This window comes from Pelodiscus sinensis, chromosome 5 (genome assembly GCF_052426305.1).
Source record: "Pelodiscus sinensis isolate ZL-2025 chromosome 5, ASM5242630v1, whole genome shotgun sequence".
Taxonomy (NCBI): domain Eukaryota; kingdom Metazoa; phylum Chordata; order Testudines; family Trionychidae; genus Pelodiscus; species Pelodiscus sinensis.
The window spans coordinates 107,289,907-107,303,948 of record NC_143056.1 but is presented as its reverse complement, the minus strand read 5'-3'; the positions used below and the strand labels follow the sequence as shown (position 1 = coordinate 107,303,948).

The window sequence follows — 14,042 nt, the reverse complement described above, 5'->3', positions numbered from 1 at the left end:
AACTACAAATTTGCATGCAACCACATGTTCAAGATGGCCACTCTCACCACAATTAAATCAGTGCTGGACAATGGAGACTGGTTTTCAGCCCTCAACTTGCATATTTTTATATCACAATTTATGCTGGACACAGAAGTTTCCTAGATTCACGGTAGGCTCAGAATACTACCAGTATCTAGCGCTTCCATTTGGCCTATCGACTGCCCTGTAAATCTCCTCAAAGATGCCTGTGTTAATAGCAGCATCCCTATGATAACAAGGGCAGATATATCACAACTGGTGGACGCAACCCCAGAACATGCTTGCAGGTGTCACCTTTTGACAAGTCTCTCCAATGATGGATGCATCCATAGTGATAACTGTCATAGGTTGAGGCACTGACCCTAAACTGCCACATCATTCAGGGCAAATGGTCCCTAGCAGAATCCTGTCAACACATCAATCTCCTAGAACTCCATGTGGTTCACAATGCTTGTACCATTCCTCCCACCAATACAAAAAAAGACCATACATATTCGTATTGACAACATGGCATGCATATTATGTATCAACCAGCATGGAGAAGCCCAGTCTCTCTCCTCGTGCATTGAAGCTCTTAATCAATATGGAATTAGTGCATCTCCAGTAACATTATCCTGACCACGTGCTACCTACCAGGCTGCCAAAATACCATGGTGGGGCACTTCGTTCGCCTTCTTTGTATCACTGCTAAACCACAAGGTCAGTGGGAGATGCACCAAGGTCAGTGGGAGATGCCTTTCTCAACACATCAAGAACTTTGCTCCTGTACATTTTCCCACCCTTACTTCTGATCCCATGTGCCATGCACAAACTATGCATATATTATTTTCATCATCTCAACATGGCCCAGACAGACCTGGTTTCTTTATCTTCCTTGCCTTGCAGTATGTGATCCTCACTCACTGCCCCTAAGATCAGATCTCCTTTTGCAGCTCCAAAGTCACACACTGCATCCAAACCTGGGGACTTTCTGGCTTAATGGATCCTGCATGGTTCCAGTATTGAGAAGAAACCTGCTAAGACCGAGTAAAATATGTTTTACTAAGTAGCTGTTGACCTACATCTAGAAATACTTACCTACAGAAGTGTAAAAGATTTTCCCTATTGTGCCAACAAAAAAACCTGTCTCCTATAAGGGTGTTCCTACTTACAATACTAGATTACATACTGGACTAGAATCAGTACTAGCCATCAGTTAACTTAAAGTGCACCTTGTGTCCATTATGACCTTCCACAATCCAGTGGATGACTCATTTATCTTCATTCTCCCAATCATAAGACGCTTCCTCATGGGCATCCTGACATATAACTGGAAGTCAGTCAGTCTACATCGACATGAAACCTTAATCACATCCTGAAAAGCCTTACACGACCACTATTTAAGCTCTTGGCCACCTGCTTCCTTCTATATATATATCAATGAAGGAACCTAGAATCATAGAACCATAGAGCTGGAAGAAGACCTCAGAAGGTCATCAAGTCCAGGCCCCTGCTCTAGGCAGGACCAATCCCAATTAAATCAACCCAGCCAGGGCTTTGTCAAGCTGATACGTAAACACCTCTAGGGATGGAGACTCCACTACCTCCCTAGGTAAGATATTCCAGTGCTTCACCACTTTCCTAGAGAAATAGTTTTTCCTAATATCCAACCTGGACCTCTCCCACCACAACTTGAGACCATTGCTCCTTGTTCTGCCATCTGTAACTACTGTGAACAGCCTTTCTCCATCCTCTTTGGAACCTCCCTTCAGGAAGTTGAAAGCTGCTATCAAATCCCCCCCTCACTCTTCACTTCTGCAGACTAAACAGACCCAACTCCCTCAGTCTCTCCTCATAGGTCATATGCTCCAGCCCCCTGATCATTTTGGTTGCCCTCCGCTGGACCCTCTCCAGTGCGTCCACATCCTTTTTGTAGTGGGGGGCCCAGAACTGGACACAATACACCAGATGTGGCCTCACCAGAGCCAAATAAAGGGGAATAATCACTTCTCTGGATCTCCTGGCAATGCTCCTCCTAATGTACACTAATATGCCATTAGCCTTGGTTACAAGGGCACACTGTTGACTCGTATCCAGCTTCTCATCCCCTGTAGCCCCAGGTCCTTTTCTGCAGAACTACTACTTAGCTGGTAGGTCCCCAGCCTGTAACAATGCTTGGGATTCTTCCGTCCCAAGTGCAGGACTCTGCACTTGTCCTTGTTGAACCTCATCAGATTTCTTGTGGCCTAATCCTCCAATTTGTGTAAGTTACTCTGGACCCTATCTCTGCCCTCAAGCATACCTCTCCGCCTAGCTTAGTGTCATCTGCTAACTTGCTGAGGGTGCAATCCATCTCCTCATCCAGGTCATTAATAAAGATATTGAACAAAACCGGGCCTAGATCTGAACTTTGGAGCACTCTGCTAGAAACCGACAATTCTGACATTGAGCCATTGATCACTACCTGCTGGGCCCAGCCTTCTAGCCATCTTTCTATCCATCTTACTGTCCATTTATCCAATCCACATTCCCTTAACTTGCTGGCAAGAATATTGTGGGAGACTGTATCAAAAGCCTTGCTAAAGTCAAGGTATCCACTGACTTTCCCATGTCCACCGAGCCAGTTACCTCATCATAAAAGCTAATCAAATTGGTCAGGCACGACTTGCCCTTTGTGAATCCATACTGACTATTCCTGATCACTTTCCTCTCTTCCAAGTGCCTCAAAATGGATTCCTTAAGGATCCCTTCTATGATTTTTCCAGGAACTGAGGTAAGACTGACCGGCATATAGTTCCCGAGATCATCCTTCCTCCCTATTTTGAAGAGGGGCACTACATTTGCCTCTTTCCAATCATCCGGGATCTTTTTGATCTCCACAACTTTTCAAAGATAATGGCCAAAGCCTCCTCAATGACATTTGCCAACTGCCTCAGTGCCCTCGGATGTATTAAGTCCGGCCCCATGCATTTGTTTACATTTAGCTTTTCTAAATAGTTCATAACTTGTTCTTTAACCACCAAGGGCTGTCCATCTTCATCCCATCTTGCGTCACTTAACACATTAGTCCGGGAGCCAACCTTGTCCGTGAATACAGAGGCAGAGAAAGCATTAAGTACTTCAGCTTTCCCCACATCATCTGTCACTAGGTTACCTCCTTCATCCAGTAGGGGCCCCGCATCTTCTCTGATCACCTTCTTGTTAACATGCCTGTAGAAACCTTTCCTTTTATCCTTCACATCCTTAGCCAGTCGCAATTCCATTTGCTCTTTTACCTTCCTGATAACCCCCCGGCATTCTCAAGCTATACATTTAAACCCCTCCCTGGTCATTTGTCCAAGTTTCCACTTTTTGTAAGCTTCCTTTTTGTGCTTAAGTTCACCAAGGATTTCCCCTGTAAGTCAATCCATTCTCCTACCATGTTTGCCTCTCTTGCTATGCATCGGGATGGTTTCTTTCTGTGCCTTCAATAATGCTTCTTTAAAATACTGCCAGTTGTCCTGGACTCCTATCCCCTTCATGTTAGCATCCCAGGGGATTCTGCCCATCAGATCTCTGAGGGAGTCAAAATCCGCTTTTCTGAAGTCCAGGGTGTGTATTTTACTACTCTCTTTTCTTCCTTTGGTCAGGATCCTGAAATCTACCATCTCATGTCACCCACCTCCACTTTCCCTATTAGTTCCTCCCTGTTTGTGATCAGAAGGTCAAGCTGCGCATGGCCCCTGGTCGGATCCTTCAGCACTTGTACCAAGAAGTTATCCCCAGCATGCTCCAGAAACTTCCTGGATTGTCTGTGTACTGCCGTATTGGTCTCCCAACAGATGTCAGGGTGATTAAAGTCCCCCATGAGAACCAGGGTCTGTAATCTGGAAGCTTCTCTCAGTTGTCCGAAGAAAGCCTCATCTACCTCATCCACCTGATTCGGTGGCCTGTAGTAGACATCAACCACAACATCACTGCTGTTGTTTGCACCTCTAAACTTAACCCATAGACTCTCAACAGGTTTTTCTCCCTCTATGTGCTGGAGTTCTGAGTAATCATAGTGCTCTCTTACGTATAATACAACTCCTCCTCCTTTTCTCCCCTTCCTGTTCTTCCTGAACAGTCTATACCCTTCCATGACAGCGCTCCAGTCATGCGAGTCATCCCACCAAGTCTCTGTTATCCCAATTAAATCATATTTCTTGGACTATGCCAGGGTCTTCAGTTCTTCCTGTTTGTTGCCCAGGCTTCTCGCATTAGTGTACAAACACCTCAGATAACCAGTTGATCGCCCTATCTTCTCCATCGGAATCAGGAGTCCTCCTTTCTTTCTTGTTCCTCTTTGCATTTCTTCCTGGTATCCAACTTTCCCGCTCCCCTCAGAGTTTTGTTGACTGTCCTCCGAGGAACCTAGTTTAAAGCTCTCCTCACTAGGTTTGCAAGCCTGCCTGCGAAGATGCTCCTTCCTCTCTTGGTTAGGTGGATCCTATCTCTTCCTAACAATCCTTGTGCCCAGAACAGAGTCCCATGGTCCAAGAAACCAAAGCACTCTCTGCGACACCACCTGCGCAACCACGCATTTACTTTCTCAGTTCAACGATCTCTGCTCAGTCCTTTCCCTTCAACAGGGAGGATGGACGAGAACACCACTTGCACTCCGAATTCTTTGATCCTTCTTTCCAGCGCTACATAATCTACAGTAACCCACTCAAGGTCATTCTTGGCCGTATCGTTAGTTCCCACATGGAGAAGCAGGAAGGGGTAGGGATCCGAAGGTTTGATCAGTTTTGTAAGCCTCTCAGTCACATCCTGAATTCGAGCTCCCGCTAAGCAGCTCACCTCTCGAGATCCCAGGTCCGGACTGCAGATGGATGGCTCAGTCCCTCTTAGGAGGGAGTTCTCGACCACCACCACCCGTCGTCATCTTTTGGGGGTGGTGGTCGTGGAACCCCCATCCCTAGGACTACGCATCTCATGCCTTCCAGTAGATGGTGTTCCCTTGTGGTTTCTTGCTTGTGAGGTCCCTTCCAAAACATTCACCACTGCAGAGCCTGTGGAGAGAGCCTGAAAACGATTACTTACCTCTATAGCATTGGGGGATTCCTATGCTGGCCTTTTTCCCCGTCTAGAAGTTACATTCCTAGTAGCAATCACATTGGCCAGACACATTGGAGAAATAGGAGCCCTTATGGAAAAACCCTCTTACATGGTGTGGGCAAAAAATAAAACCATGCTAAGATTGCATCCCACATTTTTGTATAATGTAGCCAACTCTTTCCACATCAAAGAACCTGCATTCTATCCTAAACCTCACAAGGACACACATGAAGTGAGCATCCATATGCTCAACATAAGACAAGCTGTCATCTTCTATCTCAACAAGACGAAGCCATTCCACAAATTGACAGAACTGTTGGTCTGCATAGCCTTGCTGTGCACTCCTCTATGACCAATGCATAATTCCAAAACCCTACAATCCTTACTGGGACATTGCTGTACAGACATCTGAAGTGGAACACCCATATGGACATCACTTGAAGAAAAAGTTACTCAACTTGTGCAGTACCAGTAGTTCGTTGGGACGTGCATCCCTGTTAGTGTTCCACCACCTTTTCTCCTCCCCTCTACTTTGGAATCGACCTACTGAACTCGGAGGTAAAGGAGCGAAAGGGGTTGCGTCGTGTGCATGGTATGTGGATGATAACGGCACCTCAAGACAGCTTCCGTGCACATGTAACACAATTGAGTACTGATAGCAAAAATCCCTGATCACCAGCATAAGGAATGCCAGAAGAGAGAGACATCTTGAAGACCATCATTGCTGTACAAAGTAACTTTTTCTTCATAAAAACATATCTGATTACAGTTTGTTACTGTACATTTCCATACATTACTATATAATTCCTCTCAGAATTACATTATAGTGTGCAGTTCTGCAGGGCCTTACATGGAAGGATCTCTGGGTATGTCTACACTAGCTTGTTAATTCGAGCTAAGTAGGCAAATGAGGCAACCGGAGTTGCAAATGAAGCCCAGGATTTAAATATCCCGGGCTTTATTTGCATGTTCGTGTCTGGTTGCCATTTTGAAATTTCACTAGCCCGAACTCACTGCCGCTCGGCTACAGTAAGGACTTAGTTCGAATTGACGTGTCACTGCTATGTGTAGCCGCGCGGCAGTGAGTTCGGGCTGGTGAAATTTCAAAATGGCAACCAGACAGGAACACGCAAATAAAGCCTGGGATATTTAAATCCCGGGCTTCATTTGCAACTCCGGTCGCCTCATTTCCCTACCTAGCTCGAATTAACGAGCTAGTGTAGACATAGCCTTTGAGTGTTTTATATGCACTAATTAGTTGAACCTCAAAACAAACCTTTGGGCAAAAACGCAGTCTTGTCAATTTAAATTTTGAGAATATAAAAGCATTTACACTTTTCTGAGGTACCTTTTTAGACTACCAAAGAAGAAATTCAATTTAAATATGAATCTGGCTTCTATTTCTCAGGAGTGAAAGAGGTACCATCTGATGATTTGTTCGTAATATGTCCCCTTAGTTCTGAGTTCTGCTTTTTGAGAATATTCGTCTGTTGAGAGGTCATGAAATCTAAGTTTGAAGAATAGCCTGAACATGACGATGGTGGTGTTTGTTTTTAAAAAGTTGATCTTATTTGTCTGTCTCTTAGATTGTTTTGTTGACTCCAGTTAGAATAATAAATAGTCCCATGAAGTTAATATTCAACTTAGATTACTGAAACTGACTTTATATTTCAGTTAATTTGTTTTTTTTTACCTTTTGCCTTAAAGGTTGCTATCGTGGCTCAAGACTTAGCATTCCATAGTGCCTCCTCAGAAATGGGACATCAGCAACATGGGCATCATTTAGTGACTACAGAAACAAGGCCTGTTACATTATTGGCTACGTCCAACGGAACGCAAATTGCCGTGCAGGTAAGATGATGATGCATTTTTGTTTAGTGTATGCTCAGTGTCCAGTGGTTGCTGGGCACCTAATGAAGTAACTAACAAACTTACAAAAACAGAAAAAAGGATGTCTGGCCAAATTTATTCCCCTGGCAGAATGCTTCTCCCCATCTTGCCCAGGGCCTGGCAAGTCTTTCAGTCCCCCGCTGCAATTCTGGGTGGGAATTGATGTATACTGCCAAATCAGTTTAGGAAAGCCTGTTTAATGAATACTAGACTTCCATTTCCAGTAGCAGTAGTCAGAATGAATTAGTTTAAATGTAAGGTACTAGTGGGCTGCGTCCCCAGCTTACAATGCTCGCCAACCCCCAGTCTGCCTGCCACAGCCAGAATGTGGCCTCCCCTCCTACCCGTGCCACAGCAGGAATGGGGGCTGCCACCAGCCCTTCCTGCAGCCGGTGGTGGAGGGGGCTGGACTGCAGGGCCTGCCCTAGGATTGGGGCTAGGGTAGGTTGGGAGCTGGGCCCTGATTGGGCAGGGTGTCTGTTCAGGGAGGAGAGAACAGCAGCAGGTTGGGGACAAGGTGTCTGTCCAGAGGAGAGGGGGCAGGAGCATGCTGGCAGTGTGGGGTTTCTGTGGAAGGGGTGAGTGAAGGGCTGGTGGTGTGGGGTCTTGGTGGGCCAAGCCACAGCCACCCTGTCCCCAGCTCTTCCTTCTCCTCCCTACCAGCACTGCCAGGAAGGGCCCGTCCCGTTTCCCCACCACCAGGCAGGGTTGGGCCACATGTCAGAGCCAGCCGCAGCTTATCTCCCCAGGCCACCACAGAGGCCGGGCTGAGGCAATCCCAGCTCTGCACCTGCCACCACGGTGCACAAGCCCTGGTCTCTTGGCCCATCCCTGCCCCCAGCTGTCAGGGACAGGAGGGCTGGGCCAGGGCTGTAGACAGCCCCAGTTCTCCATGGGAAGGGCCAGGCTGGGAGTGGGTGGGATTTGGCTCCTGTGGATGCAGAGTGACATGATGACATCATTCTGTTGTTCCACAGGAATTTTTTTTTTATAGAGAGAGAGAAATAACTCCCTCCCATAAAGGAATAAAAAATAGGATTTGCATGTCTGAATTCTAGCATAACATGCTAAAAATGTACCCTATAAAATAAATCTATCATATACTGTAAATTCATTTTGAAAAATGACTCTTAACTTTGACATGTAGACATACCCTATGTCGAAATAACAGCCGTTATTTCAAAATAACTTTACTAGCGACTACACAGCCAAACCGCTATTTCGAAATTAATTCGAAATAGCAGAGCACTTATTTCGAAATTGGTAGACCTCATTCCACAAGGAATAATGCCAAATTCGAAATAGCTAGCTCGAAATAAGTGCTGTGTAGACACTTATATCGAAATAGGGGGACTCCAGTCTCCCCAGGGTGCCCTGGTGGCCACTCCAGCCTCAGTCAAGAACACTCCTCTCCCTCCCCCCCATCCCTGGAGCCCTTAAAGGGGTTGACTTTGGCCACAGTGCCTGTGCCAGCTCCAAGCCTGCCAGCCCTGATCCAGCAGTCACTGCCCCTGACCCAGTGATCCCAAAACATGAGCCAGCAAGCAGTTGGCAGCCAGTCCTCCACCGCTCCCCAGGAGCAGTCTGCCAGCTCCCAGGAGCCTGCCAGGGCCCTGAAATGGCGGGCGCCTTCCTGGTCCAGGGTGGAGATCATAGACCTTATTCAGGTTGGGGGGATGCCCCCAACGTCTATGATCTCCTCACTAGACGGAGGATAGCTGCCAGCCTGGCCACCAAAGGCCACATGCAAACCTAGGAGGAGGTTCGCATGAAAATCAAGGTGGTCTAGCGAGGTCCTGAGGCCTGAGCTTTCCCTCCCCCCTCTTCCCCTTGCTTCCCCCTTCCAGCTCCCTCCTCCCAGGTTTCCCTCTCGCATGATATTCTTATTGATAAACTAGGCAAATATAACTTAGATAGGGCCACGATAAGGTGGGTGCATAATTGGCTGGATAACCGTAGTCAGAGAGTTGTTGTTAACGGTTCTAAATCCTGCTGGAAAGGGATAACAAGTGGAGTTCCTCAAGGGTCTGTTCTGGGACCCGTACTGTTCAATATCTTCATCAATGATGTAGATATTGGGATAGAGAGTACGCTTATTAAGTTTGCAGATGATACCAAACTGGGTGGGGTTGCGACTTCTTTGGAGGATAGGGACATAATTCAAAATGACCTTAGCAAGTTAGAGAAATGGTCAGAGGTAAACAGGATGAGGTTTAATAAAGAGAAATGCAAAGTGCTCCACTTAGGAAGGAACAATCAGTTCCATACATACAAGATGGGAAGCGACTGTCTAGGAAGGAGCATGGCAGAAAGGGATCTAGGGGTCATAGTGGACCGCAAGTTGAATATGAGTCAACAGTGTGATGCTGTTGCAAAAAAAGCAAATATGATTCTAGGTTGTATCAACAGGTGTGTTGTAAGCAAAACTCGTGAAGTCATTCTGCCGCTCTACTCTGCACTAGTTAGGCCTCAGCTGGAGTACTGTGTCCAGTTCTGGGCGCCACATTTCAAGAAAGATGTGGAGAAATTGGAAAGGGTACAGAGAAGAGTGACAAGAATGATTAAAGGTCTAGAGAACATGACCTATGAAGCCAGGCTTCATGAACTGGGCTTGTTTAGTTTGGAAAAAAGAAGATTAAGGGGGGACATGATAGCGGTTTTCAAATATCTAAAAGGGTGTCACAAGGAGGAAGGAGAAAATTTGTTCCTCTTGGTTTCTGAGGACAGGACAAGGAGTAATGGGCTTAAAGTGCAGCAGGGGAGGTTTAGATTGGACATTAGGAAAAAATTCCTAACTGTCAGGGTGGTCAAATATTGGAATAAATTGCCAAGGGAGGTGGTGGAATCTCCCTCTCTGGAGATATTTAAGAACAGGTTAGATAGACATCTGTCAGGGATGGTGTAGGTGGAGCTTGGTCCTGCCTTGAGGGTGGGGGGCTGGACTCGATGACCTCTTGAGGTCTCTTCCAGTCCTATTATTCTATGATTCTATGATTTTCCCATCCTCTCTGTTCCCCTCCTTTCCCCAGTCTCACCGAAGTTTCATTCCCCTCCTGCCCCAGTTTTGTTAAATAAAGAGAGTCTGTGTTTATGAAAATACATGTATTTTATTTGACATCAGGAAGGGGGGGTTAGGGAGGGGTAAGTGGAAGGACATGAGGGAGGAATGAGGCACAGGCCCCCAGTGGGGAAGACCAGGGAGGCTCTTAGTGCTCCTCAGGGTGGAAGCTCTCCCACAGGGCCTCTTGGATACTGACAGCCTCCCGATGGACCTCCCGGATGGCAGCCTGCATAAAGTGCAGCCAGGCTCACAGCAACGCATCCACGAGAAGTACCAGAGTGCCCAGGGGCAGCTCTGGCTCCATGTTGCAGAGTGCTGTGGTGTCCCGAGTGAGGGCAACCAGAGCACGCAGAGAAAAAAATGCTTTGCTGTCCCTCATCGAGGTAGGCAAGCAAGCAGGGAAACCTTAGAACTGGCTGTCAAGGGAGGGTCCCTTTATGCACAGGTTTCAGCTTCGGGCGGCAGCCACACAAGGTAACTCCTGACCTGATGCCCTGCCAGAACTGGTTTCTGCTGGCCTTGAATGCGGTTCAGCGTCCACTCAGTGTGGATGCGCTATTTTGAAATAAAAAATCACTATTTAGAAATGCATTTTGTGTGTAGACACGTTATTTCGAAATAAGCTATTTCGATATAACACTGTATTGCAGACACCCTGAAATACTTAATGTAGAATAATCCTACTATGTTCTTTTTTGAGGAGTGTTCCTGTGGATGCTTCACTTTGGGTGTTTGAGCACCACTGCGCCCCAGGTCGGAGATTTATGATAGAAGTGCACTTGGTAGGCTGCACATGTGGAACAACTGGAACGCGTTGTCTGGATTGGCTACACCACATGTGCAGCCAACCAACCCTTCAGTTCTTCTCTGGTGCTGTTGGCTTCTTTCGGAACTGAGCAGTCATTGGCAGCACTGGGCATGTTTGGCACCAAGACAGCTAGAGGAACGAAAGACTCTGCACGAGTCAACTCTAAGGCAGGTTCTCAAGTGAGGCCCCATCAACACCAATAAAGTCATTCTCTGCCTCGAAAAAGCTGTGCTCTGCCTCGGCACTTTGCCGCACCTACACTGCATACCAAACAGTTGGTACTGCTGGTATAGGCAAGCTACCAGTGCTTCCTCCAGTACCCACATCAGCACCGACCTTCCCAGTACTGCAGTCATTTACTACCAGTGCAGACCACATAGTTACTTCAGTGCGCAGAATACTGCTGTTTGGCACCAGTGGCACACCAACTACTTGCTTTAGTCTGTCAGCCGCACCAGTGAGGTCAGCACCACCACTCTATAGTGAGGGGGAGGAAGAATCCCTTTTTAGGGATGTAAAATAGTCGTCAACTATCTGATAAGCCAAGGCTTACTGGATAATCTGTCAACAACTCACAGACACCCCCCCTCCCGCTATGTCAGAGGCAGCGTGGTGAGCAGGAGCAGGAGCCAGTGCTGGGGGGAGCCGGCTTAAATGCTGGTTCCCCCCAGCACCATCTCCACAATGTGAGGGAGGGATACACAGGGTAGGCAGAGGCACAGCAGGCAACCTTGGGCAAGCAGGGATTGAAACAGTCCCCATTCACGCTGGGTCCCAACTGCTGCATTTCAAAGGCAGAGATGCAGCAATCAGGACCTGGTGTCAGTGGGGACTAAAGCAGTCCCTGCTTGAGCTGGGTTCTCCGTTGCACTTCTGCCTTTGAAATGTAGCAAGAGCTGCAAGCAGCTCTTACTGCATTTCAAAGTCAGAGTCACAGCAGGAATAGTGAGCGCTTCCTCCTCCTTATCAACTAATCAAATAATTGATGGAAATTCCATCGACCACTGCATTAGCTCATTAACCATAATTTAACATCCTTATCCTCTTTAGGTCTCCACACCTCAAGTCACTCATCACCCAGACCAACTGAACAACTGCCTCAGTGGCAACCTCCTCAGTAGCTGCCCCTTCTGATGCCTCTTCCTCCCAATTGGCCATATTGGGATTCACGGGTCATGTGCAGATCTTAACAGCCTCAGTTAGTTCCACAGCCAGCTCTGTCATGTAGGTCACAGGTCTCCCCCGCTCATTCAGTTAATTAATCTATAGCTGAAAAGGAGAAAGACCCTCAGTTGAAGGAGATGAGCCAATTGTTGATTGACCAGCACAGGCACACATATCCTCTTCCTCACCTGATGATGCTATCATGCCCCCACTACCTAGTGTAGGGGGAGATTTTCAAGTCTTTTCAAGAATTCTACAAAAGGGTGGTAGACTCCCTAGACATTTCTCTGGAGAACCTGCCAGAGACCCAGCCCTGCCATTGAACCCAGCTTTGATGGATTGAGTGGATGTTTTTAGAGAACTATCCACAATGACTCTAAGATCTCTCTCTCGAGTAGTTGTAGCTAAATTAGTCTCCTTCATATTGTATGTATAGTTGGGATTATTTTTTCCAGTGTGCATTACTTTACATTTACCAATACTGTAAAGTAATGCACCTGGGAAAAAACAGTCCCGACTATACGTGCAATATGATTGGGACTAACTTAGCTATAACTTCTCGAGAGAAATCTTGGAGTCATTGTAGGTAGTTCTCTGAAAACATCCACTCAATGTGCAGTGGCAGTCAAAAAAGCACACAGAGGGCTACCCTGCAAAGTTATTTCAGAAAAATGGCCGTTATTCCAAAATAACTATGTGAGCGTCTACACAGCAATAGCATTATTTTGAAATAATTTTGAAATAATGGGAGGCTTGTTCTGACTTCTATAAACCTAATTCTATGAAGAATAATGCCTATTCTGAAATAGTTATTTCAGAATAGGGGCTGTGTAGATGCTCCACTTCTGCTATTTCGAAATAGCCCCTCATCAGGGCCATTCTAAGTTATTCCTCCCCAGTGCCTTCTGGTGCTCTAAATCAAAATAGCATGTCCACATTAGGGATGCCTGCCTTGGACTAATTTCAAGGCTTCCCTGCAGTGCAGACGTGCTATTTTGAAATAAGATATTTCAGAATAACTGTTCTAGAATAGCTTATTCTGAAATAAATGTGCAGTGTAGACGTAGCCAGAATGTTAGGAATCGTTTAAAAAGGGGTAGGGATAAGTCAGAGAACATTTTATCGCCTCTTATGTAAAATCATGGTATGTGCACATCTTGAATGCTGCATTCAGATGTGGTTACCTCATCTCAAAAAAGATAACTTGGTTCAGAAAAGGGCAACAAAAATGACGAGGGGTTTAAAACGTATCCCATATGAAGAGAGATTAAAAAACCTGGGACTTTTCAGCTTAGAAAAGAGGAGACTAGGGAGATATGATAGAGGTCTATAAAATCATGACTGGTATGGAAAAAAGTGATTAAGTAAAAGTTATTTATTTGTTCCCGTAACACAAGGGTGGCCACCCTAAACCTGAGAAGCAGCCAGAATTTACCAATGCATATTGCCAAAGAGCAACAGTTAAATGTCACTAGCCCTGATCATCTCCCCGCCACCACTCTTAGTACATCCCGCCTACCGGTCAGTGCCTCCTTCTCCTTTTCCTCCTGGCCTCTGTGATCAGCTTTCTCAGTGGGAGACACTGGGGTGGGGAAGCATGGATGTGACAAGCTCAGTGGAGAGGGTAGGAAGTGGCGCAGTGGAAAGTTGGCACCTGTAGCTCCAGCCCTGGATTTGGTACCTATGTAAAGAGCTGCATATTAACTTCTGAAGAGCTGCATGTGACTCTGGAGCCACAGGTTTGCCACCCCTACCCTAGAATGTCTAAACAACGAGAAGTCCTGTGGCACCTTAGACTAACAGATTTATTGGAGCATAATCTTTCGTGGGCAAAGACCCACTTCATCAGATGCATGGGCCTTTGCCCATGAAAGCTTATGCTCCAATAAATCTGTTAGCCTAGAATGTCTGTGAGAGGCTGAGAATGGTGACGGGAGAGGAATTGCTTCAAGATTCCCATTCTGTTCACTCCCTCTGGGACATCTGGCACTGGCCACTGTCAGAAGGTTAGCTGGACCTTTGGTCTAACCCAATATAACC

General features: G+C 46.5%; 1 protein-coding gene across 3 annotated transcripts in view; it reads left to right on the top strand.

Moving 5' to 3' along the window:
• Positions 1-14,042, top strand: part of ZNF143 (zinc finger protein 143) — a 140,483-nt gene that overhangs the window by 119,677 nt on the left and 6,764 nt on the right. For all 3 annotated transcript variants that reach the window (XM_075927952.2, XM_006129090.5, XM_075927954.2), the window contains one exon: positions 6,787-6,930. In XM_075927952.2, the coding sequence (XP_075784067.1) occupies positions 6,787-6,930 (144 nt within the window). The remainder of the gene's footprint in view (positions 1-6,786; positions 6,931-14,042) is intronic.